The following is a 27,872-nucleotide window of genomic DNA, read 5'->3' as shown; positions in this document are numbered from 1 at the left end:
CAGCGCTCGATTTTGCTGTTCCACGGACATCGAAGCCTGTGACATAGAGTAATATAGGGAAACGTAAAAAGTGGACACTTGAGCGATTTCGTGGCCTGGCGTGTAGTTTTCTCATGGGCCACTAAGTGGCGTCAGTATGCCAAATAATTAGAAGATTTGGTTACAAATATATACATAAATTATAATCTCAATGTATTCAAAATTAAGGCAATCATTACAATTGCTGAAATAGTTTTGGCGAGCTACGTCACAAAGGCCGCGTGAAGTACGGGGCAGTTCCGGTTCCCGCAATTCTCGATAAAGCGAGCGGAGCAGGGTGCGTGTCACGCCGCATGGCAGCTTGAGCATATGTTTGAGTCCATGACCACGTCGTGCATGGGCGTCCGCAGAGGGGTGCAAGGAAGGGCAGTTGCCCCCCCCCCCCCCCCCCCGAAATTTCGAGAGGGGTGCAAGAGAGGGGGGAGCTGCACCCACACCAGTTAAAGGGTACTCCGGCGGTTTTTTTACGAGTAGCTACCCAAATCAACTACATTTTCTGAATACCATGGATTTACTGTTCCCAATATGCTATTTAGTGTCTGGAAATTAAAAATGGCTATTGAGAAAATGGAAAATTTAGACGGCAAAAAAAAAGAAAATGACAAGAAAGTTTTGATTACTCCCGCGAGACCTGCAAAACTTGCTTTTGACCTATTGTGCCTTTTTTCTGCGGCACTGCGCTTCCCTAAAAATTTCGACGTGCTCTCAACGGCAAGTCTCACGGCTCACAGAGGGTTTTAAAGAACTTCTTCGCCGAATGATGACAAACGAGTAGAAAATATGTCTTCAGCAAGTTGCCGCCGACCCCCGCAACGCTCCAAAAACGAGATTTTTTACATGCAAGATGGCCGTCCACTGGCTTCACTCGCGAGAGCGGGAAGCGCGACTTAGCAATTGTCATGGAGATCAGTGGATTGTAGCCCCAAATCCAGAGCGCAGCCGTGAAAGCAGGTAGAGAGTAACGGTGAAACGTGCTGAAAATAGCGAACATCACGAATCCCCAGGGGGGGGGGGGGGGGGGGTAGTATAAGTATGCACCCCCCTAGAAAAAATTCTGCGGACGCCCATGACGTCATGAATACACGAGCCCAAGAACGAGATATCATCTGTGTGAGGTCGCTTAACGCCTGGAACTTGTCATCCCGTTTTCCGGCTACCACAGCGAGCAGGTTGTTTTCGGCCAAGAAGTCGTTTATTGTTGCTGTTCAGCGTGTCATGACACAGCGTGCACAAAGAGGGAGCAGAGAACGAAGCGAACTGTGTCGTTTTTTACCCGTTGTTTGCAAGCCAAAGGCCCCACAGATACTGGAAGATAAGTCCAATAAGACATGGAAAGATGAGCTTGTAAAAAAACCTCAAAACTGCAGCGGACGTTCTGCTAAGGATTTACGTTGTTTAGGGCCTTGTGTGCTGTTGCATGAATTGCGAATACGCGCTGACGGTTACGAATATTTGTCACTTGGCTGTCGCGTACTTTATTTTTCAGATTCCATTGGGTTACTACTATGAAAGCTACTGCTGTGTTGCATGGTGCAAAAACAACGGCAAAACTAGCAAGAAGCCTGGGACAAAAATTTTCCGATTCCCACGTGACGCTAGGTAGGTTGGCGTGCGGTCCTTCTTGTCAATGATACCTCCTTGAAGCATTTCCAGTGCTGAGCAGAGAACATTATCCTAAAACTGAGTTTTTTTTTTTTAATAAAATTGATGATTGCAATCACCTGTTTAAATCCTACGCTACAGGACACTGAAAAACTTAACTCTCATGTGGAAGTTTAAAGGGATACTGAACTGTGAAATCGGGTCGACGTTTTTGGTCTTAATCGCAAGAATGGCACGTCATTTAATTTTTACTGGCGCTGGTAAAGCGAAAATACCACGTAAATTTTAATAAACCTGAAAATAAGCATTTTAAGGTGCCCCTGGTGAGCGTCTCCGGAACCTCGCTTCGTGACGTCAAAGACCTCAGAGACCTCGCGCAGCTGCCTCAGGAGACGCGAAAAATCACAACTTTGTTGGTGTGCTGTCACCTGTGACCTGCCGCGTTTACCTCGAGCTCGGTGGCGTGGTTATGGCGACACGTGCGTGCGCCAAGAGCGGCAGCAGCAGCAGCAGTAGCTGCAGCGGGAGCGACGCAGTACCGTCGGATGAGGAGCGCGAGCACCTGCCAGCGAAGAGGCGTAAGGTGCTGCCTTACGCCTGCGACCCGTCCGCGACGTCGGACAGTAATGAAACTTCAACGGAGCCAGCAGCGGAGTCCTCGCCAGACGCTCTGCCGCGAAGTGACAGGCGGCGGCTACTCAACACACGCTGGTAAGAACACGCGCACATGGCGCAGCGTATGTCTTGCATAGGCCCGGGAGAGCGATTGTTTTGGGGTTGCGCGAAGTTGACTTGCAGCCTCGAAGAACCGATTGTTTTGGGGTTGCGCGAAGTTGACTTGTAGCCTCGAAGAACCGATGATAAATGGGGTTTTATATATTATGTTATCAGGTGTACTAGTGACTGACATGCTCTTGGTATCGCCGAGCGGCGGCGAGTAAGCTCCAACCTGAACTTATCGGCTCCATCGTTTGGGCTACAGAAAGATGCGCCTCCTTTTGCTAGAAACTGTCAGTGCTAAGGCAGGGGCTACCCGTGCACCTGTCCCGCGAAGGCGCGTTAGAAATTGAAGATGCATCAGCTGCGTGCGGGCTTGAACCTGCACGTAGTGCCGATACACCGTCGAAGTACTCACGTGCGCGCTGTACGTTTTTTTTTGTGTTTTTTTTTTTTATTATGCACGTGTTTGCGCAATGCTGGGCCCCAGGTTGGGCACTCAGGCCTTTGTGGCATAGGCAGCACTGCTTTTTTGCGGCCCTCTATGCCTGGGTCAAAGATTCCGGAATATGAATAAAGTATTACTATATTATTATACGCAAAATGTAGCTGCTGTATAGTGACTGCATCGTGGTTGTGGATACTCCCAAAAGGCATTTGAGGCTTGAGCAGTGTTTGGGTGACACAATTGGATTGAGAAAAGAAAGAGGCAAAGTGTGTAGCCACACCAGTGCCCACATAGCATTACAGAAATGTTGACATATGCACTAATTCATGTTTCTACCTTTGGGAAACAGGTGCTGCTGCGAATCCCGGTGTGGCACCATGTCTACACCAGTGAAAAGTGTGTGCTGCAAGGAGCAGTGCAAGGTCAAAGAGAAGGCTGGGAGCCTTCCCTGCATCACGGCACACAGGCTCTTCGAGCTGTACTGCCTGGACAGGGATATCCTGAACCTAGAGTACAGGAAGCTGAGAGTCTGCCGGCCTCTCAGCACAAGAAACATAAAGGAGATAAATGCGTACGTACAGTGAAACTAAATTGCTATACTTTTTTACTATCATGTGCACCGCTTTGTAAATAAAGGGAGGATGCAAAGCGAGATTTGCATTAGATGAACCAGAAAAGGCAGTGCCTCAATGTTGGCAATTGAAGTTTCCGACACAGGCAGGTTTTTATTGGTGGCCTGAAAAACATACCCAAAATTTAGAAGCAAACCATTCATTACATGCTTGCTCGCTCGAATATGCATGTTTTAATGAAACTACAGCTTGTAGCGTCTTGCTGCTGGCCATCGAACTAAAAACAATGAATGCCTTCTAGTTCCAAGTGGATACCTGGCAGTGTAACTAAATAACTTTATTATGTTATCATTGCAGTAAGTACAGGTACACGGCATACTGCCAATTTGTTTGGTGGATACACGGAAAGCTCGGAAAGGAGAACCGGGTCACCTTGCCCAGCTGCGTGGTGACCAGGGTCCGCAAAGAGTTCCCCGCCCCGAACCCTGCAGACTACACGGGCTTCAAGCAGTCAAAGTGCTGAGTAAGTTTGCATGCTATCTACCTTCAAACCTCCTAAATATGTATCTTTTCCTACCAAGCACTTGGGAGCAACAGCTTGCACGAGCAGTACATAATTAATGTTAGAATGAAGAGATCAATATTTGACATATAAGAAACTCACTGTTTATTGCAAACTAACCAATTTTTTACTTTACAAACAATGTGTAACAACGATCACAGACTGGAGATGAGGAAATGGGCCAGAGACGTTTTGAAAAGGAGCTCATGGCAAGGAGCTAGTGGCCTGGGAGCGCATGGCCCAGGGCTTGTGCTCGGAACACATGAGATTGACACGTCAGATCGAACTGCTTTGTTGCTTGTGCATAGTGTAAATAAATGTTTGCATCAATGTAACCAACAATGACCACCAGAAGTTCATGCATTTTGTGCGGAAACCCGCTACGGAACGATTCGACGAAGGGAATCTGGTAGACCGAAGCAATACCTATCGAACGACAGAAGCAACGTTCCATCGAGACAAGACTGAAAGATCATGGACATCCTCAAGAAGAAACGGAAGACTCTGCAAACACAAGTAACTAAACTCCTCAGCGAGGCAAAAGAATTATTTCAGCTGACTCCAGCAGTCATCGATGACCTAGAGATTTTGATTGAGTGCATAAGCCTCTCTCGGGATCAACTCAGCCACGTAGATGCCGCGATCGAGCCTTTGATTACCGAAAGAGACGTGAAAATGGAGTTCACGCAAATCATAGATTATACTGACAAGATTGTCACATGCCTCACGAAGCTCAGAAAGAAGGCGAAGGGCGTGGAGAACAGCCAACGAGCAAGTGGTCCCTCGAACGATTGGAGAGCAACAGCCGTAGAAAGTCAAGCTTCCAAAATTAGAATTTATCAAGTTCAACGGCAACCGGAAGAATTGGCAAGCATTCTGGGAGTGAAACCACAATCCACGAGAATCCGGAACTGACTCCATCGAAAAAGTTCAATTACCTGAGATCAGCGCTTACCGGAGATGGATCAGCTGCCATCCGAAACTACAGCCAACCGCTCAATGCTATGCGGACGCGATCGACCTTCAACAGCAGCGGTTCGGCAAGCAAGAGACTCTGGTACACAACCACATGGAAAGTCTGATGGACATCCAGAAGGTACCACTACAGGGCAATGCCCGAACCCTGCGTCGTTTGTACGACAGTCTTCAGGCGCACATCTGGGGACTTGGAGCACTGGGTGTGGGCGAGGAATCCTACTGCGCCATGCTCTACTCGCTCCTACTGCGAGCACTACCGAAGGACATGTCCCTGGATTACAACCGGAAGATGTCGTTGGAGGACACCAAGAACGCCACCGCAGTGACGGGCACCAGTCCCGAGTCTCCAACAGAGAATGTTCATCTAAGAGCTCTACAGACTCTACTCAAATTTATTCGAGTTGAAGTCGAGAGCTGGGAAAGGACGTCAGAGGAACAAGAGGACGACTTTGGCGGTAAGCCTGCAATTTGTTTCCCTAAACAAGAACTGCCGAAGAAACTTTCAAACTACACAAGCCTTCGAAACTCTACCGCAGCGGCCTTGTATGGCAAGACTGAAGGCTTAGAGTGTTAGTTCTGCAAATCCGAAGAACACGCCACACCTGACTGCAACGCCAATATTGAGCTCACTGAGAAAAAAAAACAAAGATTACAGGCTGGCAACAGATGCTTTCGTTGCACAAAAGCAAACCACACGGCGAGAATGTGCCGAAGCACGCCGTGTTGCACCAGGTGTCAAGGATGGCATGCGCCTACTATGCGTGACCCGGATTACGTACTGGAACGACTTTTCGCGGTGAATAAAACAGAAAGCGAAGATAAAACACCGGTCAGTCTTCAGATCAATGGAAAGAACTGCAAGCCAGCAGTGTTCTTGCAGACGGTGACCGCATGGGCCGAGAACAAAAACAAAAGAAGACTATCCCGAATTCTTTTTGACAGCAGCAGTCAACGTTCCTTCATTACGGAGGAGCTGTCCCAGAGACTCGGTTGCAAACAACTCGGGATGGAGATCCTCACGTTCGGCGTGTTCAGAGGCGAAAGCACCGAACGTATGTTTCGCAGGGTGCAGCTTACTTTGCGGGACCAACGGTACTACAAAAAATATGAAATCGACATGCTAGAAACACCTACCATCTGCGAACAAAATCTCCCAAGCCCAGATTAATCCATCGTCGCGACATTAAAGGAGCTCGGTTGCTTAGTAGGAGATGCCATGACCGGACTGGAACATCGGGGCATCGATATCCTGCTTGGCCCGGATCACTACTGGGAGTACATCATTGGAAAGATTCACCGACAGAGGAAGCTTGACTGCAGTGCAGCCCGTATTCGGATGGGCGGTTCAGGGACGAAAAGGGTCAAGCTCCCCGGTTATTAGTTGCTCCAGGGTGGTCATGCGGAGAACGGCGGTCGAAGAGCCCGAACCCATGCCAAGTCTCAAGCAATTCTGGGAACTTCAGAGGATGGATGTCATCGACGCATCGGTGGACGATCCTTCGGACAACGATGTCATGCGAGACTCCGAAACTATGATCGCCAAGACCAATGGGAGGTGCGAAGTCGGCCTTCCATAGAGGGCAGACATCAGGTTGGCAAATGACAAGGTTGCTGGAATGCCACAGAAGAACTGCAATGTGTGACATGGCACCACCTGCCGGGAAAGGAGAACCCCGCCGACCTCATGTCACGAGGTCTGACCACCTTGGATTGGTCTCCACTCCACTCTGTTGTTCGGGGACCAGTTGGTTGCCGCTGCCAGCTAAAGAATGGCCCAAGGAGAAGCGCGAGGAGCCACCTCGATATAAGCTCGAGGAGAGGGGACCGAGAGCTGACATATTGGACATTTCAACACCATCTGCAACGTTGCTTGATGTCACCACATTCAGCTCAGCTTCAAAACTCAACAGAACAAGAGTGTGGATGTTTCGATTCCTTCACAACGTTAGGTCAACGGGAAAACAATCGGGGCCTCTGACTGCAGAGGAAATCCAAGGAGCGCGGACATATTGGCTAAAAGCTAATATCGGCGTTTGCCGCCAAGCTTCGACGTGCGACCAGCAGAACCGAGACCCCATCCACTTCTCCTCTTCGAGACTTCAGTAGTTTCATCAACCAAGAGGTAGTGCTTCGCATAAGAGGGCGACTCCGATCGAACAACATGACATACGATGAACGAACCCTATCGTACTACTGAAAGAGCATCGATATTCCACGGTACTTGTGATCGACGCTCACAGGATGGTGTTACACGCAGGAGTAAGACACACTCCAGTCCAGCTCCGCGAGAGGTATTGGATCCTTCGGGGTACGAGAGCTGGTGAAGAAGATGCTGCGCTGTGTGTAACGTGCCAGCGATTTAGTGCTATTCCGGCGAGTGCTCCAGTGCTCCAGCGGGACCTCTGCTGCGTACGAGAACGACGCAGGCTGAACCTTTCGAGGTAGTTGGTGTAGATTTTGCAGGACTGCTGTACATACATGCAAAGGACGTCGTACATCACGCTGTTCACTTGTCCAGTGGCGCGGGTGGTCCACTTGGAGCTCGTACCAGACGTTTCAACGAGAAGTTTTCTTGTAGCTGCCCGTAAGTTTGTGTCATGGAGGGGACTTTGCCGCATCATCTACTGAAACATTGCGCTAACCTTCAAGCGAGCCTCCAGAGACCTGGCAGAACTTAGGAAGATCCTACGACACTCAGAAGTTGTGAATCACTTCGCCAATGCAACCATCGAGGAGAGTTTTATTGTTGAGCGTGCTCCTTGGTGGGGAGGATTCTACGAGCGACTGGTTTGATACGTGAAGGTGGGACTAAGAAAAGTGATCGGGAGAAAAACTATGAACGCAGCAGAAGAGTTGTCCACAGTCCTATGCGAAATTGAGGCGATGCTAAATTCTTGTCCCCCAACATTCGTTTACAATGAGCTTGACGAAGGCCAGCCGCTCACACCGACTAGCTTTTTCAGGGGAGGACGACTGACAGCACTTCCAGTGGCTGAAAGAGAAGACTTTGCGTCGTCTCCAGAGATGCTCCGAGAAATATGGAAACAAAGGAAAGCATTCTTTAACAGACTCTGGGTAACGGGAGGTTAGACTACCCGAGAGAACTTCGATCTGCCCTTGAAACAAAAGGCCAGCAATCGCCACGTCTGGAGGTGGGCGGGCTCGTCCTTCTGAAGGAACAGCTCCCACGTTTACTCCGGAAGATAGGAAGAGTTGAAAAGGTTTTCTGTGAGCGAGACGGCAGGATTTGTGCATGTATAGTGCGCCCGGACAGGGGCAGTCTTCTGAAAAGACCAACTTCTCTATCCGCTAGAGATAACAAATTTAAAATGGGGTAACACCCATTCGGTGGGGAGTCTGTACCAACAATCGGAGACCTAAGACGAGAAAATGGGCCACAGACGTTTTGAAAAGGAGCTCGTGGCAAGGGGCTGGCGGCCGGGGGCTCGTGCTCGGAACAGATGCGATTGACACGTCAGATCAAACTGCTTTGCTGCTTGTGCATAGTGTAAATAAATGTTTCAAGTTCCTGCACAATGTACTGTCAGGGAAAAATGATATGCAAACAGAGGAGCGCGTGGCTTGCGGTACAGGTTGCGCTGCCTGGAAGCGAGCCTAGGGGCGAAGGTGCGTGGCCTACTCCGATATGTTTATGCTCTCCGCTTGGCGCTCCCTAAGCTTCATCAGTGCGTCTCTTAGTGCACTGAAAGCTACCACCTCTATCTTTGCTCGCTCCGAGAGAGTGCGCGCTTTAGCTGCTACAAGCAGCAAGCTTCCTTGTGCCGCATGCGCCGAGTGAGCAAAGATAGTGGTGATAGCTTTCAGTGCACTAAGAGGCGCACTGCTGAAGCTTGGGGAGTGCCGAGCGAAGGGCGTAAACTCATCGGGTAGGCCATGCACCCTCGCCCCTAGGCTCGCTTCCAGGCGGCGCAGCTTGTACCGCAAGCCACGCGCTCTTCTGTTCGCATTTGATTTTTCCCCGACAGTACATGTTCCTTCAGCTTCAGCTTAGCAGTTGAACCGGGAACGGTGGTTAGAGATGAGCAGGTCCTTGTTGGGGCGTTCATATCCACTGGACAGAGTTGGGGGAGCCTCGACACAGTTGGCCTTTCGTGCAGCTCGGTACGACGGGTAGTGGCAATTGAGGGCGAGGGTTTCCTTCATGAGCTCTTGTACATAGGCTGAAATTAAGACTAGATGTTAGAAGCTGGTAGTTGTACTCGTTTTGACATCTTACCGTATGTGCAGGGCCCTTTCATGGGAGATGCAATTGGCCTCTTTGTTTGTTTAGGCCGCTTGACCAGGAACCTTTTTTTGCCTTCCTTAGTAGTCGCCTGTGGCCTGTCGCTGTTTTCGTTGAAATGCAGCGCTGCCACAAAGACTCTGAAAAGTTAAGACTTTAGCGGGCACATGCAAACAATTAGTTAGCTTGCATACCTTGCCTGCATGCTCTCGTAACCGAAGTGTGTCGACTTTGGTGCGAACTGGTTCACCGTGCTGTGAAAGCACTCAGTTGCGTAGGTTTGCGCTGAGGTTGAGAGCTGCGGGATGTCCTTCAGCAGTGGCTTTGACAGCACGATGCTCTTTAGCTTGTCGTGTGCCTGAAGTCCTGGATAAAGTAGGACACTTGTATTACAGACTGTGTGGTTTCAAATCTGCTATTACAACAATAACACTAAGGCTCATAAGAAAAAGTAGTAGTTCTGTGGAATTAAATTAAAAATATATGATATCCAGAGGTTAATAAAAGGGTTAGAGCTGATGAGAACAGATTAAATTGGGTAAGTTTAATAGGCTGCTACCAGTCCTGCTTACTGACCGTGTTTATGACGCCTAGATTTTTTTATCGAATAGACCAAGCGATGGCGATTTTAATTTTGCAAAGGCATGATGCACCAAATCGTCATGCTTGGTTGACTCGTGTGCCCGAACATGTAAGTACAGGTCCCAGCGGTCCGTATAAACACCGCGCGGTAACGATGCACGCGGAAGAAAGCTGAAGCTACCACCTATCGGCTCACTCCCCTCTACCAGCAGTCATAGGTTCTTCCCTGGCTGCCACACGGACTAACCAGTATAGAGAGCCAGTAAACTTGCCACATTCATAATCAGACACCTTGAAACTAAGAACCAGTACAACAACTTGGTTGAAATTGTTAAAGAATTCAACCTGAGGCCAATTCAAAAGTTTTATGTGTGAGCAAATTGCGGTTCCACTAGAAAAGGCACACCAGGGCCCGTTTGCTTGAAGCGCTAACTATGGCTACAAGTTGACTGCAGTACCTAGGCGAGGGATTTTGAAATCACGCGACTGGCTCGGTAGAGATGCGGGGAAACATGGCAGTGCCCCGGTGAGTTAGCGCTGCTCGCTTTGGAACTAATATGTCGTTGTAGCTGCAGTATCGGGTGCGTTAATCAGCAACGAATGGTGCAGGAGCCTTCACTTTGCCTTACCTCACTTAAATCGCAAAGCATGAGCAATGACCTTGCCACATTTTTTAGTCTTTCCATTCTGGCCATTTCTAAGCCTAAATGAATGCGATAATTGTCAGCATGGCAACGTCTTTGGAAAACGGATTGCCTTGACTGAATCGGCCGGGTATTCATACCACACAAAAGCAGACAGCGTCGCAGCAGACCTTTTTCTAAATACCCAAGCATTGAGGAGAACGCTGAAAGTGTAATTCTATGGTCCACGAGCACTGGTCTTCCTCTTATAAACGATTCAAAGTAAATAATCATAAGGCTTTGACAAGCATGCGTGCAAGGCAAAATTTGTTTTAGACTTGTGGGCAGACCAGCATGTCTGCCCACATCTCATTGCGCAATGTGTGGCACTGCTATCGGCCGGACCTGTTTGTTTGCAAACATGAGTTGGTGCATACTTCACAGCATCACTTGGTATGAAACACTAACATGTCAACACTGTTAATATGCTGTGGTCTACTTGCCCTCAGGAAGCCACTTTTTCTTCCCCAGGTCTCCGTGCTGGCACCTTGGATACAGGGGGTCGGCATGTTCGTGCAAGTCAGCCACGTGTCCCACCAGGGAAGTCCACTTAGGAAGGATCTCCTCTGGCGCTCCATCGCTGGATTCCGCACACCAATAGAGGTGCTTGACAGTTGCCTGCACCCAGTCTTGGAGTCCCACAAGGGATTTGAGTTTCCCAGCTGAGACCATGCGTTTCTTGATGCCTGAAAAATGAAGCATTGTATTCATTCTGCTAAGCACCAAGCTTACATTGCCAGAAACAACAGCTTGACAAAATAAAGAGTTCATAATTATGAACACCAAAAACAAGAAAAACCCAATCCTGCCCCATTTTCTCAAGTATAAAAAAAACATGGCGATACCTCACTCTAGGACACTTTACTTTTTAGACGCTTTCGTCGAGTGTAAAGTTTGTGCCTGCTGTCTTCGATGCTGCGCAAATAGTTACGGGACGGAAGAAACATCAAAACCCAAGCAGTTTGGGCTCCAAGTCGGCATGCGCATGGCCTGGTGAGCGAGATCGTTCCCAACCGCTCTGGGGACGCCACCTCGCCCAACCTTGCCAACCGCGACCGGACCCTGAGGCCGAAAGGCTCTGGCACAGCCAGGAACGGCACCGAGGTTGGAGCTCCTCTTTCTGCCTAGCATGCAGTGCTCAGAGCTATCGGCGTCTGTCCTTGCACTGAAGGCTCTAGGGACTCCTTCGGACACGAAGGTCCTATTTCGCGAGGCCTGGACAAGGGCCGCTTTACCGAGCAGATTTGCTATATGTCGCTCACATAGTTTGACAATAAAAGCTTGCGGTTCTTCTCTGGAGAAAATATTGCGGGCGACCACACGGACTGCTCTCCGCCGCCGCCGAGGGTGGCTGCCGCCATGTTCTCAGCTGTTCGCTTGCTCCCAGAGCGGGTGCCTTCCCATATTCCTCCCCGATCCAAATTGCGATGCAACCTCCATTTACATGTTTTGAATAAATGTGCATTCGCCATCTCAATCCACCTCTGTCTAGCGTCTTGAATGCGATGCGCTCTCCTACTGTATTGTTTGTTTACACCACCGCATTGAATGCGACAACTGGATTCGATGCGACTAAGCCGCATTCATGTAAACACGGCTTATGTTTCAGCTTATATTGTACTGCAGCGAAAACTAGAAGCGCAAGCTCATGGCCTTGGCAGCTGCTCCTGCTGCACGAGAGCTTGTGCCGCCGAGCAGTTGCCATACAGCAAGGAGCTCCCGCTTGTAGCCTTTCCTGCAGTACAACATACGCAGAAACAAAGTATAGTGACAGGCAAGGGTAGGAGTGTTCTGCAATTCAATTTTTTTTTTGTTTTTGCATAACCTGGAACCCCGATTACTTATGGCTCACCTTTTGCAACATGCCAGCAGTCGAACATGTGCCGAATCTGGGGGTACCACTTGGCAAGGAATGACTTGATCATGGAGTGGCGATCAGTGATGATTCCTCCCACAGTCAATCCATTGGCTTCACAAATCAGTAGAGTCCTTTTCAGGCCCTCGAGCTCCATTGCCCAGCTGCCCTTCGTTTCGTTGGACTGAAGTGACAAATAAAACATTGCATTATAACACCGAACATGAAGTATCCAGAACGAAGTCAACTAGAGCTGTTGAATGAGACAACCCATGTCTGAAACAAGTTGTTTTCGCCATTCATTTTCAATTAATTACAGAAAGGTTTCATTCCAGAAGAACAGAAGCATCAGAACATTTATAGCAGGGGAAATTTACCTGCACTGTTTCCACATGGAGAACCTTCTTCGTTGACACGTCGACGACGGTGTACGTTCCATATTTTGCTGAGTGCCCGGGGGAGTCTGACCGCCCATCACCAGCGAGGACCAGTTCTCGTCCACTTGCTTGCTCGAAGAGCTCGTTTTGTTTCCTGTTCCACACCTGGAAGTTTATTTGCAAAGACTTTTGTAAACAAACATAAATCCTGAACATGCTTTTCATTTCACCTATAAGTATACTGCAAGCTTCTTTTCTTTATGTGAACGTCCATGGAAGTTCAGCATTTAAGTTTGAATCCCAGTAAATGCGATCAAAGCATTGACAAATTGTAATTCGTCTTTCTTTCTTTTCAAAATGAGGGGATGAAATGCTCCGAGTCGTGAGTATAAATATTGAAGGCACATATGCACTACTAGGTAGATTGGCAAAACACTTTTTTACTTTCTATTATCTATGCAAGGGCTAGTTGATGAATAGCTTTTGACATTTTCCGTATTTAAACTCAAGAAGCATAGTTTTGCACTTATTTAGGTCGCATACACCCCTGCCTGTTCAGGTCTTGTTCCCCTCGTAGCAATCAACAAGGACAATTTGGCTGCCGAGGAGCCGCCTTCTCAAGAGCGGGCTCGTTTTTTTAACCTTGAAGAAATGCCACCCCGTATAAAAAATAGAGTACTCGCCGATTAATCTTTACGATCGGCCTGGGAAACATTTATTTTTGATTCTTTTACTTATTCCCCAAATCAAAATCTGCCCTTTACACTGTACACTTATCCAGTAGGTGCAATCAGTCACGAAGCAGGAGAATAAGAACTAATCTAAAACGTTGCCTCCACGTTTAGAAACACATAGGGCGACAATTCACCCACATGGAATGCGGCGAGTCTTCGAGCTTGAAGTATGTGCCATGAACCCTGTATATACTTGCTTTGCCCACACAGTTGGTACCTTTCCACCCCAGGAGTGTGGTAAAAATAGGTGCAGAGGAACAGAGGACATCTCAGCTCTCCCTATTTACAATATTTTCCAGCACATAAGTTGTTTCTTTCCTCAGATTCCTGTCACTGCATCTTACACAGAGGTGCGACTTACACCGCTTTTTTTGCAAGTATAAGCCATAGCTGTGCAAGGCCGTATCAAAGTTACAACAAAGGAGAATCGGCAGAGCCTGTAGTTTGTATGGCATCGCACAGACCTAGATCCATTAGATGTAGCCTCAGGTGCTGCAGTGTATTGAATCGTACAGACCTAGATCCATTAGATGTGGCCTTCGGGTCGGCGGATCAGCTTTTCCTTACAATTGGAACCTTGGCAATATGCCGGCTTCCAGCAGAGCTTACAGCCGGCCATATCAGAACAAATTTCCCACGGTAGTTCGCAAGAACATTGAAGCTGGCTCTTACTTGTGCTTATATTACAATATACATATGACAGCTTATCAATGCAGTTTTGCCTTGCGGCCCGTATAAAGATGTGCCACCTATAGACGTTTGCAAGTACGGCCTCGGGGCGCCGCCACCTTGCCCAGTTGGAGTGCACTTGGGCGCATTAAATTCGATTACGATGCCTCACTAAGGTGTCGTAATCACACTATGGCCGCGCCCAAGCACAACCCAACTCGGCAAGATGGAGGCACCCTGAAGACGCACTTGCAAACATGTATATATCAAGCTTTTTGTAAAAACAGCCGTTTATAGGAGTGTGTGACTTGTAGACAGAAACATATGGTGCTTCCTACGCATGTACTACACCATTCAGGATCCCATAGGAGTGCAGAGCCTGAAATATTGGCACCTAAAATAAACCTCTCACAGGAAAGGAAAAGCTTGAAAACGTGCCATACCTGTCTGATCGCTGGTAGAAGGAAGGCACCCTGAATCTTAAAGTATGTCTCGTACGATAAACAGGGCACGCCCATCTGGTGCAGGAGCCTTAGCACTTTTTTGACGATGCTCCCAGAGAAGAGCGTTGCTGCAGCTAGGAGCACATCGCCCAGGGCCCTCCTATTCACTGATGGTTGGCTGGTCCAGGTGTGTTGGTGGCCATTGTTGCACATTCTGTGCACCCGGAGACATGTCCCTCGTATCTTCTTCTCTGTGATGCGGCACAGTGCAGTGCACTCGGGACAATTACCTAGTAGCTCGTCCAAACAAGACTCGAAAACAATAAACTTTCGTTCCGAGACGTAGTCGATGCTTTTGCTGCTCTCATGCTGACTGAGTGCGCTGTCAGATGCAGTGTTCTGCTGTGCATCCCTGGAATAAAAAAAGAAAAGAAAAAAGCAACCTCTTACACACCCTCTCATACTCGTCACTAAAGATGACATATATCCGACTGATACCAACCTCAGAAAGCCGGTGTCGGACATCATCATGAGGAAGCTAGCGTCAGAGGGGAGGTATAGGCTGTCTGCTTCCACGTGTGGCTCTGGCAGCTCCGTGGGACACTCTTCAACAGACTCTTCCTGGCCTGCACTGGGCAGCTCATTGTTTATTGTTGGCAGCTGTGGTGGGTCCGGTGGTGGAGCTGGTTGTCTGTGCACTGGCGGCTGCGGCGACAGAGTCAGCCCTTCAGGCAACATCCAATCCAATGGAGCCTGGGGGACATGATTTGGTGAGGAGCATCGTGGTGTCACGAGGACAGGATTCGTTTGGGGCTTTCGTGATGAAGTCTTCAAGGTGACTTGTATGCCTGTGCCATCATAACGTGTTACAACGATCTGAACAATGCTGCCTTCTGTGAAATTTCTTCTTGCAGATACATACCTCGATTTCTGTAGATGCCCGAGGTCTGCGTAGCAGCGTTCCGAAGGTCAGGTTGAGCCTGTTTGGCATTACTGATGGAGGGGGCTGTTCACAGCAGAGGAAATAAAGTGTCTTTCAAAACAAAATCATCCTTGGCTCATGTAATCAGCAATAGGCTAGATTATCCTAATTTGGCAGAATTCAGTACTAAAATATGTCAGCCGAGTAGTTTCAATTGGCGCACATACCTGAGCTCGAACAAGGTTCTTCGATGCCAGCATTTGCATCATGCATTGGTTCATGTCCAGAGTCAGGACCTTGCTCAGTGTCGTCACCAGAAGGGGTTGACGATGTGCTGACTTCTTCAGCGATGAGTGTGGCCTTTGCTTGTGCCGGTGCCTCCAGCAATTCAGCAATTATCTATAAATGATAGGCATAAAAACTTACAACATGCAAACAAACACACTGTCAATATGCTGCTAACACCCAGGTTCTGCTCAAATGAGGGTGACTGGCCCAAGCCCTTATCTTCGTTAGGCTCATGTCACTCTGTGTACCCTCCTCATCTTGACTTTGCTTGAACTGGTAAGCAAATCACACCGTCAAGTGCACAGTCATGAACACTAAGATGAAACGGTCGAATGACGACCGAGGTTAATTAGTGGCCTTGCCTCGAGTCGAGAAATTGAACAACACTTGTAATAACCTCTTGATTGGGGTGCAATTGTCATAAATGGCCAGCTGGTGTTCTTAGTGAACTTTATAAATAAACACCACATTCCGCGAGATTAAGACAGAGTAACTCAGCAAAAGATTTCGCAGTGTTTATTTTTGTTCTAAATTGGCACGCGTTTAGCAGCATCTATTTTTGGCACTAGAATTGATTTTTGCTGCAATTTAATTCCATACACCACCAGGTTTTTAGGCATTCTCGGCACTTGTCGACGTGAAGCATTACTGCGAGCATGTATTCAATGTATGGGGAGAACATAGACGAAACAAGATCTTATAAACCGGCACACTGTTTACAAAAAAGCCTGCATTTGCCCACACCAGGTGTGGGGACTGTGCGAACGCAGAAACCGAATTCACGTGAAGTGAAGCCTCTGCGCCTGCGCAGTGCCGTCAAGAGTGCCACCGCAGCTGCGTGACGTCAGGGCCGCGTGTTGGTCTATAACTAAGATATCGTCATAGTAATCAGAAATATAAACAAGGGGTGGAAATATGTACCATAACAAGGTTCTCATTAAAAAAAACTGCAGCGCTCTTTTTCATTTATTTTCCGCAGTTGAGAGAAACTGCCTTCCAGGTTAACACTGAACAGATGAAGCGACAGCAGCTTGACCACCTCATCAGGGAGAGCAGACCAGAGAGGAAAATGAGTTTTCCAAAACAGAATGATGTATACAGGCACACTTTTCTAAATGGCGTGGCACTCATACTGTGAGTACCCTATTCCGAAATTCAACAGCATCTCCTTATGCGCCACAATGAAGAATAGCACATGCTCAAGATGCCGCGGAGTTTGCACATCCTGCTCAAGCTCGGAATATACCCGCTGCAAACCAAAAGGAAGTACGTAGATCATCAATTAACCACATTCTCCCAGGAATGGTTCAGCTCGGTCCTATGTGCCATTTTCAGGTAGCCCAAATCAAAATTCGATATTTATTGGTTAATGCCAAATTTCTCAAATTAAAATTAGCTGGCATTTATCAGTAGTAATAAAGATAAATACCAGCCTTCACAACTGAGCCAAAGGTGCCGGCGCAAGCTCGTAGCTTCAAAGCAAGTTTCTAGCAAATGAGCCCGAAAACCGAGTGCCATCGCCGCAGCTACTATACTCCGTTTCACCTTATGTTGTACCGCAACGAAGGCAAGAATCGCGAGCTCACAGCGTAGGCAGCTGCCTACGCTGTGAGCTCGCAGGAAAGGCTACAAGCTCGAGCTTGTAGCCTTTCCTGCGGTACATCATAAGGTGAAACAGAGTATAGCTGCAGTCTCGCCATGTACACGATACCGACAGTGGAGCACCTGCGATTGGCGGCAACCTTTCGTCCGGCTAAGGGCACGATAGCGAACACGGATATAGTACACACTTACCCTGCGCGACGCTGCTAGCGAAAACGCGATCTCGGCGTTTCTCCGCGCTCGTCTTCAAAGGCGAGTTAGCAGGCTTGCGCTAACAGCGTCGCGCAATGTACTACGCTAATCTCACGACCACTCGCATTCGTGCTTTCCTCTCAGAAACAAGCAGAAAAATATTTTAGTAACTGCGCTCACCTCTTTCCGTCGCCGTTTTTCCACGGCGCCGCTGTGCCGCTCTCGCTTGCGTTTTCGCCTGAAGAGCGATGGCACCACGTCAGGCTTCAAATAGGCCTGTTTTACAGGCAAGCCCAGACTTTGCAGTAACTTCGGGCTCGTCTTGTAGTCCTCGTCTTCGAAGTGCTCCGTGCAAAGACAATCGCCTTTGGCGGGCTTCCATGTTGGCTGGGAAGGACGGGCCGCGCGAATCCACAGCTTCCGCAACGTGGGCTCACTCGGAAACTTGTGCGCAGGCCTGCCGCTGTAACATACGCTGTTCGAGCAGTCTTGTGCAGCGCAGTACCGCGGCATAATTATTGAAGAAACGGGATCAGAATGAGGAACACTCGGCGCGGTTCTCCATTAGAACTGCAGCGGGACAACCGAGTCTGCCAAGGAGCGAGAGGTCTGTGACGTCAGTTCCGCTAGGGCTCCTCCGCGGTGGCGTCAATCGCACCGGCGGCTTCCGGCCGACGGATTGCTCGAACGCGGCTCTTCAATCAAAGAAATATAATAATCCGATCACCATTCCTTGGTATGGTCTTGATTTTTAGGTATAGTAACGTCCCGGGCAGCTCGTCCGGGGCTTATTTTGAAAAGTTCAGATATCGGTTCAGTATCCCTTTAAGCTAAGGAAATCACCTGCCAGACATAAGCATTATGTGCTAAATGACTACTTTGTGTTGGAAAATGCAAATTCACATGAATTGTTCCTACATAGAATAATGTTTAAAACACAGAAATGACCGCTGATATTTTGCTTGCGAAGACTTGAACTTATTTATATTAATTTTGTTCTCAATCGGAGGTATAAAGACTATATTTATGGTGGGAAAAATATTAGCCTTTGCCCTTTACAAGAGGCAGTAGACATTGCTCTGGAGTAGTGCGTTCTTACCAAGTAAATGTGAATATAAAATTCCTAATAATTATTTTCGATATTTTTCCACCACTCTGGAGCAATATCTGAGATGTGTGTGCGTGTGTGTGTGCGTGCGTGTGCTTGTCTTAAGGCACAGAAAGGTAGCCCACCGAATAAATATATTTTGCTTCTCGTCACCACGCGGTTCCTCAATGTCAAAGATTTATATTGATATTGTTATTCAAAAGAGAATACTTAACATAATGAAAATATATATATTGCAAGTAAAAAGCTTGCCTCGACTCTGTCAAGTTGAATGATCTTCTTAGCAAGCCGGTTTCACAGCTGTATGCGGCGTATCGCGTCTGCAGTTACCACTTTTCCACAAAAGACTTCATGTACCCAGGACGAACAAGCTTAACGAGATCAGCAGTTCCTACTGTTTGCCCGCCCTTAGATTTTTTGCACCTGCAATTGGTGATTGAAATAGCATGGTTCACGCATGTAAGGAGAGTTATAGTTATTTTTTTGCATATACGCTAATAGGCGCATTTTCTAGACCAAACCGACGGAATCTGCTCTTGTGGCTCTCCAAGCAAATGCAGTCACACAACCGCCTCCTCTGCTGCACTTGGTACGATGCTATCTTCTTATGGTACAATTCTGTGTGTAATAACCAAACCTTTTCAGACCAAACGGAGGCAAAGCGGCCTTGTGGTTCGCCATCTCCCAGCAGCTCCCTAGCACTGTACACTGCAGCCCAATGTAAAATAGCGTGTTTTTGTTGTTTTTTCTGAAAATCATCAGATTTTGTTTAAATATGCGTATATTTCCAAACCCTACCCATTCAGCCTCCTCTCCTAGCCAGTCTGCTTCCCTCTGAGAACCAGCTCGGGACTGTTAGTGTCTCATTTGCTTTTACCCCTTCTCGCAACTCACACCTTCGGACTTCTTCAGCTTGTAGATAACATTTTCAATCACTGAAGAGCAATGGTTAAATAAATTCTGGGCACTTCCTTAAGCTTCATATGTGACACATCATTACAGTTTTCATTGCGAATGCTGGGTAGAGAGGAGGGGAGAAACTTCAGCATAAACATTAAACGATAGTTTGAAGATAACTCATAATGGCTGTTTAGTATATTTCATACTATTTCAGCCTTTTGTTGTTGCAAGTTTATCAATCATATTAAATTACTAAGTTTAGTATACGAGATTTTACCTGACCGGTAAGAGCATTGCGTAATTGTTGGAAAGAAGCCGTGTCACCGGCTTTGAAAGTGCTTAAGAGTAAAGGACGACAAAAAAAAAACGGTTTCATTCCCCACCATAGCTGCTCTGTTGCATATGAATGCTGCTTGTTCTGTTTAAATCGTAATGCCCTTCTTTTCAACATTTTCAGCCTTACTGACATCTTGATGGTCATTTTTGTTCTCATTTTCACTAGCTGTTACAAGCCTTTCTACTTCTGCTTGTCGGAAGCTGATGAGAAGACCCGAGGATGTCATAAAAAGACTCCAGGCACAGAGCTTCGACTACAAGAAGACGATAGCCAGACTCCAGAAACGGCAGCAGACGACGCCTAAAACAGCTTCTGAGGTTCTGGAAACTATTCGACCTAATGTGTCTGAAGTGGTACTTCAACTGATATCAACGCACGTGACAACAAGGGCGAAGGAGAGTCGTGGAAAGAGTTTCCTTCTGAGGCTGAAGAAGTTTACCCTCCACCTAAATTTTCATGGGCCTCAGGCGTACCGATACTTGTCCTCCGCGTTAAAGCTTCCGTGTCAGCGTTCACTAAGGAGGTGGCTCTCAAATGTCAAAACGGCGCCAGGGATCATTCCTGGTATCATGTCATCCACTGCGTCAAAAGCACTCATGGAATGAACGCGCCGCATTTGTACCCTAATGTTTGACGAAATGGTATTGAAGAAAAATCGTCCTACGATGTGGCGCAGGATGTTGTCCATGGGTTTACAGACGACGGTGTTCAGCGTACTTTCATTATTGCTGACAGAGCATTCGTTGTTCTCTTCTCCGGAATTTCTAGGAGGTGGGTGCAACCTGTGGCATATACGATTGGGCGTACGTGAACACCATCGTCTGTAATTCATGACCTGCTTGTGTCATTCATTGAGCAGCTTAAGGACATCGGCATTACTATAACTGTGACCAGGGTGCCCCCAACGTAAGTTTGGCCCATCCGCTTGGTGCGGGTGTCAAGGAGCCCTTTTTCAATGTAAGAAATGAAAGTGTTCAGTTTATATTCGAATATCCGCACCTCATAAAGACCACCCGCAACAAGATGAATGCCCACAAGCTCCACATCGAAAGTGAAACAATAGACTGGGCCCACATTTTTCAACAGAACCATTCGACCCACGAGATGCTACTAAGATTAGCCCCGAAGCTAATAGAAAGACCGATCTTTCCAAAATCTTCCAACAACATGAAGGCGAAACGTACAACACAAGTCCTTAGTGCATCAGTATGTGTTGCGCTCTTAGCTTTTGTGTATGCTAGACAGCTTCCTGAGGCGGCCATGGCTCCGCATATTTTTGTGACCAGATAGACAAGCTTTTTGACATCGTTAATAGCTCGCAACCAAAAAAAAAAACGAATCAAAAGCTGCGCTACGCAATTCAAAAGGGAACACTGAGATAGTTGATTTCCTCAACAACTAACTTCCGTGGAATGCAGCTTGGAGGTTTGAGGGCAGACGACAGCCACAAACAACCACTGGGCGGCAAATTACTATTAATCCTATCCTTATGTATGCGAGGGAGAAGAGCGTGTTGGTTCAGGTGATGGATAAAGAAGGAATAAACAATTAATACTGGGGCAACACAACCACATCTTTCATGGTTGTGCTGTCCCAACACAACTACATTATGAAAGATGTGGTTGTGTTGTCCCAGTGTTAATTGTTTATTCTTTCTTCACCCATTGCCTATCCTTATGCTTTGGGAGGATAATTACAAAACTATAATATCGTCTTTTTCATCACATGGAGACTGCAGCAAGATGCCATGGAAAACATTTTCGGACAGATCAGGCAAAAGCAGGGCTGCAACACTAATCCCAATGTTTTTCACTTCACCTCTGGACTGAAGCACATTGGTATTAAGAAGCTCCTAAAACTTTCAAACAAAGAAAATGCTGAAGAGGATAACAGTAGCCTCCTTTAAGACATGTCTCCTTTTTCGGTTATGACGACGTCACCTTTTGACGCCATAAAATGTCTTCCCGAGGAAGACTTTCCGCTACTGGAGGAGGTTTCACAACTTGCCTCGGATATTAACCCTAACATAATAGACGACTCCGCCGCCTATTATGTGACAGGTTTTCTAATCAAGCTGTTCCTGGAAAGGAGTTCTCAGGAATTTTTCTGTTCGGAGTCACTCAGAGATGGATCTGGCAACTTGAACTGGCCGATCAGTAATATACAATTCTCAAAGCCTATCATATTCCAGAAAAGATGTTCGGCAACTTAACTGTACCATCGGAGTCTGCTTTTGCCTACATTCAGAACCTGGAATCTCACTTCAATTACATCTTAGAAAGTGTAGCACACCACCGAAATGTTTCAGATGTTTTTTACCTCCATCTGTCCCGTATTGGTTTATTTCATTTATGCTCTGAGGAATGTCACCCGAGGGTTTTCAAGATGTTTTTCAGGGTGCGTTTCTGCTGGCACATACGTCGTGTTAACTGGAACCTCGAAAAAGTTCGGTTTCAATCTTATGTTGCTGGTGTTCAACTAGACAACTTCAAATGCAAGTTACGGCTTGCACTGCATTTTTTTTAAGATAGGCAGACGTCTCATAAAGGACACCTTTACAACAACTCAAGTTGTTTGATCGGGCAGTGCAGTTTGCACGAATATTTTTCTGCCTTATGTGGAACAACTCATGATGCAAAAAAATTGTTATTTTTAGATGCGGACCTTTATGTAACACTGTGACCTGAGAAAGGTGCGCGCGTGGCATGTATGTCGAACATGTCCTACCTGTCAACTTTCCAAATAAGGAACGAAAAAGTCAGATATTGACTGGCGAGATTTGAATCCGTGGCTGGCGTGTGACATTGACGTTGATGAGTTTCGTCAAATACCGTGTAAGCCAATACTGGCAACTCCGGCGGATCGCGGGCGAAAAGTGATCATCCTGGCGAGCTCGGAGTTTCCGCTAGCAGACAAAATCTCCACAACGCACTGGTTTCGCCTATCTCCGTGTGAGGTGACCAATGAAAACAAATTGTCCGGGGTATTCGCTGCTTTGAATATTAAAATGATAGGTGCCACCTTATGAGTCAAGGACATTTTCTTTGCGTGGAAAAGATGTTAGAGCTTGTAGGGTGCCATTTTCGGGCTCTGCGGGAGAAAACACTCTGTCAGAACTTACGTAAGCCAGTCAAAACTTGAATGTGCCATCGCCCTGTTTCTTGAAAAAGGGAAATGTAAAAAAAAAAAAAATTAGAACATTGCTACGTTTCAATTTTAGTCTTTATGTCGATCAATTCGTTTTGTTGTTGCAATTTCAATTTCTCATGAATGTAAGGCTTAAACCGTTTCGTCGAATAGGCGAACTGGCTAATCCCGATCGTCTCCGGATGAAGAAGCAAAAGAGAATTTCGAACCACGTATGTAACTGCGATGCCAGTATGCTTTGAAAGAAGTCAATTGTGCACATGCAAATCTGACGCTATTACAAAAACTAATAACAGCGGAGTTACACACAAAAAAAAAAGCGCCCGTCAGACGGTCGTGCACCTTCTTCCATTTTTCAAAGTCTACTTTCTTTTTATGTTGGAGGCGACGCTAGACGCTATGCCACCGCAGTCTTTCTTCCTCCTGCGTTTCTGTTTTTTGTTTGCTTTTTTTTATTTCTTGTGTTTACTTGACGTTCAAACCATCGCGTATTTTGCTTTGCCTTGTTTGGCTTAGTTTTTACTTTCTTTCCTTCGCTCCGTCGCTTACTACCACCGGTTCGTCTGCTACGCTATGCCCGGACATTTGGAGGGCCGTCTGCAACTTTGTTGTTGTTTTTTCCACTGTCGTCTGTGATAACCTCCTATGTTCGCCTTCGATTGAGTTTCTGATCCGAAATCTTCATGTATACTTTTTGATAATTCATAAATAAATTAAGAAGTGTAAGCTCGTTATACATTTCTATACGGATTTTATTTGAGTACGCGGTCACGTCTGCTATGGGTCATTGTTGGCTGATCAACCGGCCGCCTTCGGGCATTCGCCAGCGCATACTTGGAAATACCATGAGCCTGTCATCTCCACTGCAAAAACAAGTCTTTGTGATGTGGTGGCAAAGCCTTCTTCCGCTTCCGCGGACCGAACAAACGTGAGTAATTAAGTTACTCCAAATTAAACTGGAAGAGCTATCCAAGTCTGGCCTCAAAATCGCCCCTGACGCCTCAACAAAGGAATATTTCACCAAACAAGAGTTCAGCTAAAAACGCACTTGAGGCTGCTGATCGACACACAAAACGAAGGCACGGCGTGCAAAGATTGCCTGTACATGCGCGTGAACAAGTGCTTGAATGTACTTTTGAGCTGCTTCGCCAAGCAAACAAACAACGTGCCAAAGTCACTGGGAAAAGAAATGCGAAAGCAGATTGCACCATGCGACTCTTTTTTACCGAGCAGTGTGAGCTGGGGGGGGGGGGGGGGGGGACTATGTTATTCCTTTCCTCTGTTTTGTTCTTAGTTCCTACCAACGCCGCGAAAGAAAATAAACAAACGAGTAACGTGCAGCTAAAATAAAGTGAAGCTCATTTTGTTTTTAATAGTTTTGTCGCATTGTTTTCGCTTTGTTTGTTGTGGACTCAACACCAACGGCGAGCACCACCTGCTGATTTTCAATGCTCCTACCGACGCCCCGTGCGGGCGTCGTCGTTGAAGGAGGACATTGGTGGGTGATTTGTATCTTTGTGTCGTCTGCTAACTTTTGTTTCAATCGCCGTTGTTCGCGCTTGTTCCCCATTTCTTTTTATTTTTGGTTCGGATGGGGACCCCATCTTTCCAGCGAAGTTCGGAAAGTGGTTGCACTGTCAATTTTTTTGGTTACTTTCTTTTGTGTGATGCTGCAGAGGCGGGTGCGCTTGTTCTGGTAATTTTAACATGCTGTTTGAGCGTGTTTTAATAATCACCTATTCAGTTAAGAAATTGTGACAGCGCGGTTTGTAACCGATAAACAGTAACGTCTTACGACGTAGTTCGAGGAGCTAAACGCCTTTTTTTCCGCTTCCCAGATGCGCCTCAAACGCGTGTGATCGCCTTGAGTGGCGTTTGAGACCTCTAAACAAACTCCTCTATCTCTGTTTATGCACGCGTTGTTATTTCTTTGTCGTTGCAGTTGCGATCAGTGGATTCCGCTTAGCAAGCGGACGGATCGTAATGAAATTTTTCTGCTATTGCGGTGACGAAACGGGACTTGCAAAGCTCGAGGACGTCGCGGAGCCTATACTTGATCATTGCGTCGTCTGCTTCCTTAGCCTCCGAGTCCGCTAGAGGCGCCGCTGTCACGTTCGCCGCCGCGCCCATAGGTTTTCGGAGGCGTTTCCAGTATTGGCGAAGCTATAACGTATTTGGTTCCGTTTCTATTTACCGGGTCCTATCCGCGTGCGCGAATAATAATTCTTAAAGCGACACTGACACCCACCAAAAATTGTTTTTAATTTTTTTGCCAGGCAATACAATATGGTGCGAGAAGACTACCTATTTAATATTTTGCTACAGAGACGCATATATTTTTAATAGAGCCAAAAAATGCAACTGCTCGAAACCGAAACCGAAACCTGCGCACGGAGGGCGGATAAATATAGAGGAAGAGAAAGTGCCGGAAGTCACGTGTTTAGACCCGATCGTGCTTTTTCTTCTCCTTTTTCCGTCAGTTTTTTACTTATTCTTTTTTTTTTTTTTTTTTTTGTCCGCGCGCAGCAGACTGCATTTTTGACGGCGTGGCGCCCACCGTTTGTCGTGCGATCGCTTCGCAGTCATGTTTATTTCGCTCGCTGTTGTGCACTTCTCAAAGTGAATTGCTTTGTACATTGAAGAGCTGGAAATAAGTAGGGAGTGAGTGTCCGTGGTGAAATCCTGTGTTCGGCTCCGAAAAGAATGCTCCTAAGATGTTGCGTGAAGAGCTACCTCACAGGTTCTGCGCACAAAAGTGGCATTGTGCGGCAGAGTCTGCACAAGTTTTCGAAAGATCAACAAGATCGGGACCAATGGCTGGCTGCAATATTGCAGCAGAACAGTTACGAGCACCTCGGAAGGCGGACGCTACTGGAATTATATGCTCGTTGCATTTAATGGAAAGTGACTACATTGAGTTCGCAGGCTTTAAAAAGGGAGTCTCATACCATTCTGTTCAGCGACGTTTCGTCCACATTTGTTCTTTTCACCGATAATTGCGAAATCGAAAATTGTAAATAACGCAAAATGTTTGACAAAAACAAATCTGCCCATTCTTTGGATTGAACCCGGGTCCGTTGCATGTGTAGTGGACACCTTTCTACTAAGCTACTCTTGCCGGCATAATATCCACTTCCTAACAACAGACTTGTGGGTGGCCTTGGGCAAAGGCAGCCTCCTATCATGGAGCTCGAAGTACAAGAATCGTGGAGCTCGAAGTACGCATGCATATTAAACTCGAAGTAGGCACTTCGTGCTTGACGTTTGCGCGTTTTTCAAGCCTTTACCAATTCGTGTTCGTAAGACGAGCGATATGTTCAGCCACGAAAAGTGGCGACGACTCGGCGACGTCTCCGTGCTAATCGGCTTGGTGGTCGGACGTGTCGCACGGAATGAATCCGAATAGTTCTGATCGGTGAAAAATTTCTCTTTCTAAGGAAGACAGATTTGGCGGTACCACGAATTACAGTTCTGAAGTAGAGGTCCCTCGCCCGTCGTCCGCCGTCACCGCCGTTCAGCCGGCGAGTCACGACGACATGTTGAGAATTACATAGGGAACGCAAAGAATGCTTCCAATTCTCTGTGCAACTTTTTTTCTTCAATCAGCGTATTTGAAGCTTTTTAAAAGCCACAACAGAATGGGTTTCATATTTTTTTTCTATTTTTAATATTGAGTGTGTGCCTTCGATGACCCAGGACTTTGATTAAATTTGGTGGTTGTGTCTAAACCTTAAAAAACGGCCCGTGACGACAGAAAAGAGAGTGAGCGCCACTCAAACCGGCCAGTTTTAAATCTGCGGCTTTCGGGAGGAAAGAAACCGAATTTCGAGCCGCAAATTCTGTTTTGGGTAGTTCGGATGTCATATGTCATGTACAACTAAAACCCTCGGCGAGCATAAATACCCTTTTAGTGTCTCTTTAAAGGGGGCGGGGGGGGGTGCAAAGATTTCTAGACTTCGGTCAAAACATTGTGGAAGCTGCCCTCTGACACTTCTTAAGTTAAAAGCAGAAAAACGATTTCGCCTGCGTGTCCTAGTTGTTGTTTAAAAAAAGAAGACAAATACTGGCATTTCTGGCACCCCTCAACTCACTCCCAGTCTTCAGGGTTACACCTGGTCCCCCTCCTAGGGACGTAATTCGGAGTGCCGTACAGCTTCCCGTATGCTCTTTTGGAGGACGCTTACTCTCCTTCAATCCGCTGACATTAGCGTGCGTTATGCTGGAGATTAAATCCGAGCGAGGTCACGTAAGCTTCTCGCCGTAGTTCCCTCGGATGCCACTCACAGCTGCCGGTGGGGGGGAAAAGCTCGACTTTTGCTTTGCGATTATGCAGCGGAATCACGACATTTCTTAATGAGGATATGTTTTCTCTATCCGTCGGGACACGATAAACAACGTGAGGAAAACGAGAGTATTCCACACTCAAATGTCAAATGCTCTTGCTTTCTGTGTTTTTTCTGATTAATCAAACTCAGCACCAGAAGCCTTTTAAGCTTACGGAGGGTACCAGACTTGAGTATACCACTTTGCCACTAAGAAGGGTGGGCAAAAATATCAATTTATACAGGTCTCTTGACTTGTTTCGTTCTTGAAACTGTTTTCGTATTTAGCTTACATTAGAGCCATAAAACCATATATTTTCGAGGTATCGAAAATATATGTTATTATGACTATAACTTCATAACACAGGCTGGTTTTATCATCTGCGTTTTCGCCACGACACACTATCGCCCGATGCGCGAGGGGTAAGTATAGCGCATTACTGCGGTTCCCACTAGGGATGTCGCGAACCACCCTAGGTTCGATTTCGAAAGGTTTCGATATTTGCGAAGCGAACTGAGGTTCGATTTCGAAAAATTTCGATATTTTCGT

The 27,872-nt window shown here is 46.9% G+C and overlaps 2 protein-coding genes across 2 annotated transcripts; one reads left to right on the top strand and one right to left on the bottom strand.

Moving 5' to 3' along the window:
- The first annotated feature begins 3,183 nt into the window (after positions 1-3,183).
- LOC115319275 (P2X purinoceptor 7-like) lies at positions 3,184-10,992 on the top strand. The gene is made up of 3 exons (XM_029979149.3): positions 3,184-3,377; positions 3,736-3,901; positions 10,898-10,992. Exons 1-2 carry the CDS (start codon positions 3,184-3,186, stop codon positions 3,899-3,901), a joined length of 360 nt encoding a protein of 119 aa, XP_029835009.2. The 3' UTR covers positions 10,898-10,992.
- Positions 8,868-18,084, bottom strand: LOC115319279. Its single transcript, XM_040208930.3, has 11 exons — positions 17,689-18,084; positions 15,654-15,825; positions 15,427-15,510; positions 15,007-15,352; positions 14,505-14,916; positions 12,659-12,823; positions 12,279-12,465; positions 10,870-11,112; positions 9,356-9,527; positions 9,156-9,301; positions 8,868-9,099 (listed from the first exon to the last, which is right to left on the bottom strand). Exons 1-11 carry the CDS (start codon positions 18,019-18,021, stop codon positions 8,927-8,929), a joined length of 2,433 nt encoding a protein of 810 aa, XP_040064864.1. The 5' UTR covers positions 18,022-18,084; the 3' UTR covers positions 8,868-8,926.
- Positions 18,085-27,872: the final 9,788 nt, after the last annotated feature.

Source organism: Ixodes scapularis, unplaced genomic scaffold, assembly GCF_016920785.2.
Source record: "Ixodes scapularis isolate PalLabHiFi unplaced genomic scaffold, ASM1692078v2 PGA_scaffold2__306_contigs__length_199485367, whole genome shotgun sequence".
Taxonomy (NCBI): Eukaryota; Metazoa; Arthropoda; class Arachnida; order Ixodida; family Ixodidae; genus Ixodes; species Ixodes scapularis.
Note: the sequence above shows the minus strand (reverse complement) of the source record. Positions and strands in the feature narration are given on the sequence as shown.